General features: G+C 60.5%; 1 protein-coding gene across 19 annotated transcripts in view; it reads right to left on the reverse strand.

Annotated features, from left to right (window-relative positions):
* Window positions 1-1244, reverse strand: part of TCF3 (transcription factor 3) — a 79472-nt gene that overhangs the window by 13700 nt on the left and 64528 nt on the right. For all 19 annotated transcript variants that reach the window (XM_035894330.1, XM_035894313.1, XM_035894325.1 and 16 more), the window contains 3 exons: window positions 1086-1188; window positions 650-789; window positions 477-603 (listed from right to left, as the gene is read on the reverse strand). In XM_035894330.1, the coding sequence (XP_035750223.1) occupies window positions 477-603; window positions 650-789; window positions 1086-1188 (370 nt within the window). The remainder of the gene's footprint in view (window positions 1-476; window positions 604-649; window positions 790-1085; window positions 1189-1244) is intronic.

Here is a 1244-nt window from a genome sequence, read left to right on the forward strand (position 1 = left end):
TTCAGCAGGGTTAGAAATTAAAGCACTCGGAGGTTTAACATGGTATAAAAATACCGCACAAACATTCTCATTCTGGATTTAGATGAAGAGCTTCACACATACCCCCGCCTTCCCGCAACGCAGATGCAAATCCTTCCCGCAACTCATTTAAGCCACGGCACCTCCAAGAGATAACATCTCAGATCCTGGTCTCCTCCCAGATCCACCAAGCGAGGTGCAAACCCCCAAGCCAGCGCCCCGTCCCCCTGCTACAGCCCAGGTATCCCGCAGCAATAACCTCGCTGCGCCGCCTCCTCGCGCAGTAACGGCGTGCACGGGCGACGCGCAAGGGATAGAAAGCGTCTGGGTGCATCGGACCCAGCTATCACGGCCTCGGGCATCAGAGGTTTGCAGAAGACTTTGATTTTCCAGTTAAGCCTCTGCATGGCAGTGGAGCGAGGGGAGTCGTGCTGGGGACCACCGGGGGCCGTACGTACCCATGATGCTGTCCGTCCCACTGATGGGGGGCGTGTGACTGGAGACCCCGTACGGCGTGGAGGCAGAGGAAAAGCCAGACACGGAGGGGAGGCCGCCGTTAACCTCTCCTGAACGAAGCTGGGAGCTCTGGAGCCCCCCAGCCCACCCGCAGGGCAGCGTGGGGACGCGTTACCATGCGTTCGTGCTGATGTAAACTGTTGAAGCCGCTGGACTGGGGGAGCGGGGAGGAGGAGCTGCCCAGCATGGCACCGTAACTCGACTGGCTCATGGCACCCGGTGAACTCCACAGGTCTGGCGAGTTATGGAGGCCGTCTGGAAGGAAAACCAGAGCTGAGCAGGGCAGGGATGCCGGCGTGCGTCCCACAGCCCACACGGGGGCCAATCAGCCCGGGCTGAGGGGCTGCATCTGCCCCCAGCGCGTCCTGCCTACGCCGAGCATCACCCGCTGAGCAAATCTGAGCCGTTCCAGGGCTGCTTCGTGTCTCACACGCTCCTGCCCTGAGCTCCCTCCTGCTCAGGTGCTGGGCAATTCCCCCCGTTGTCCGTAATGGGCCAGGCAGCCCCTGCTCTTGCCGGCTTGCAGGACGCCGGCGTTGTTGATAACTCACCTGCCATATAAAAGGCTCCGGGATACACAGTGCTGGGAGGTTTTGAGGGAGTATATCCAGCTGGATCCCTGCTGTAGTCATCACCTGAGTTGGATGGATACACCTGTGGGGCAGGAAAGGGGTTGAAGAGAAAATGGCTTGGCCACCCCACGGCCCCAC

This window comes from Egretta garzetta, unplaced genomic scaffold (genome assembly GCF_000687185.1).
Source record: "Egretta garzetta isolate BGI_Z169 unplaced genomic scaffold, ASM68718v1 scaffold345, whole genome shotgun sequence".
In the NCBI taxonomy this organism is placed as follows: Eukaryota; Metazoa; Chordata; class Aves; order Pelecaniformes; family Ardeidae; genus Egretta; species Egretta garzetta.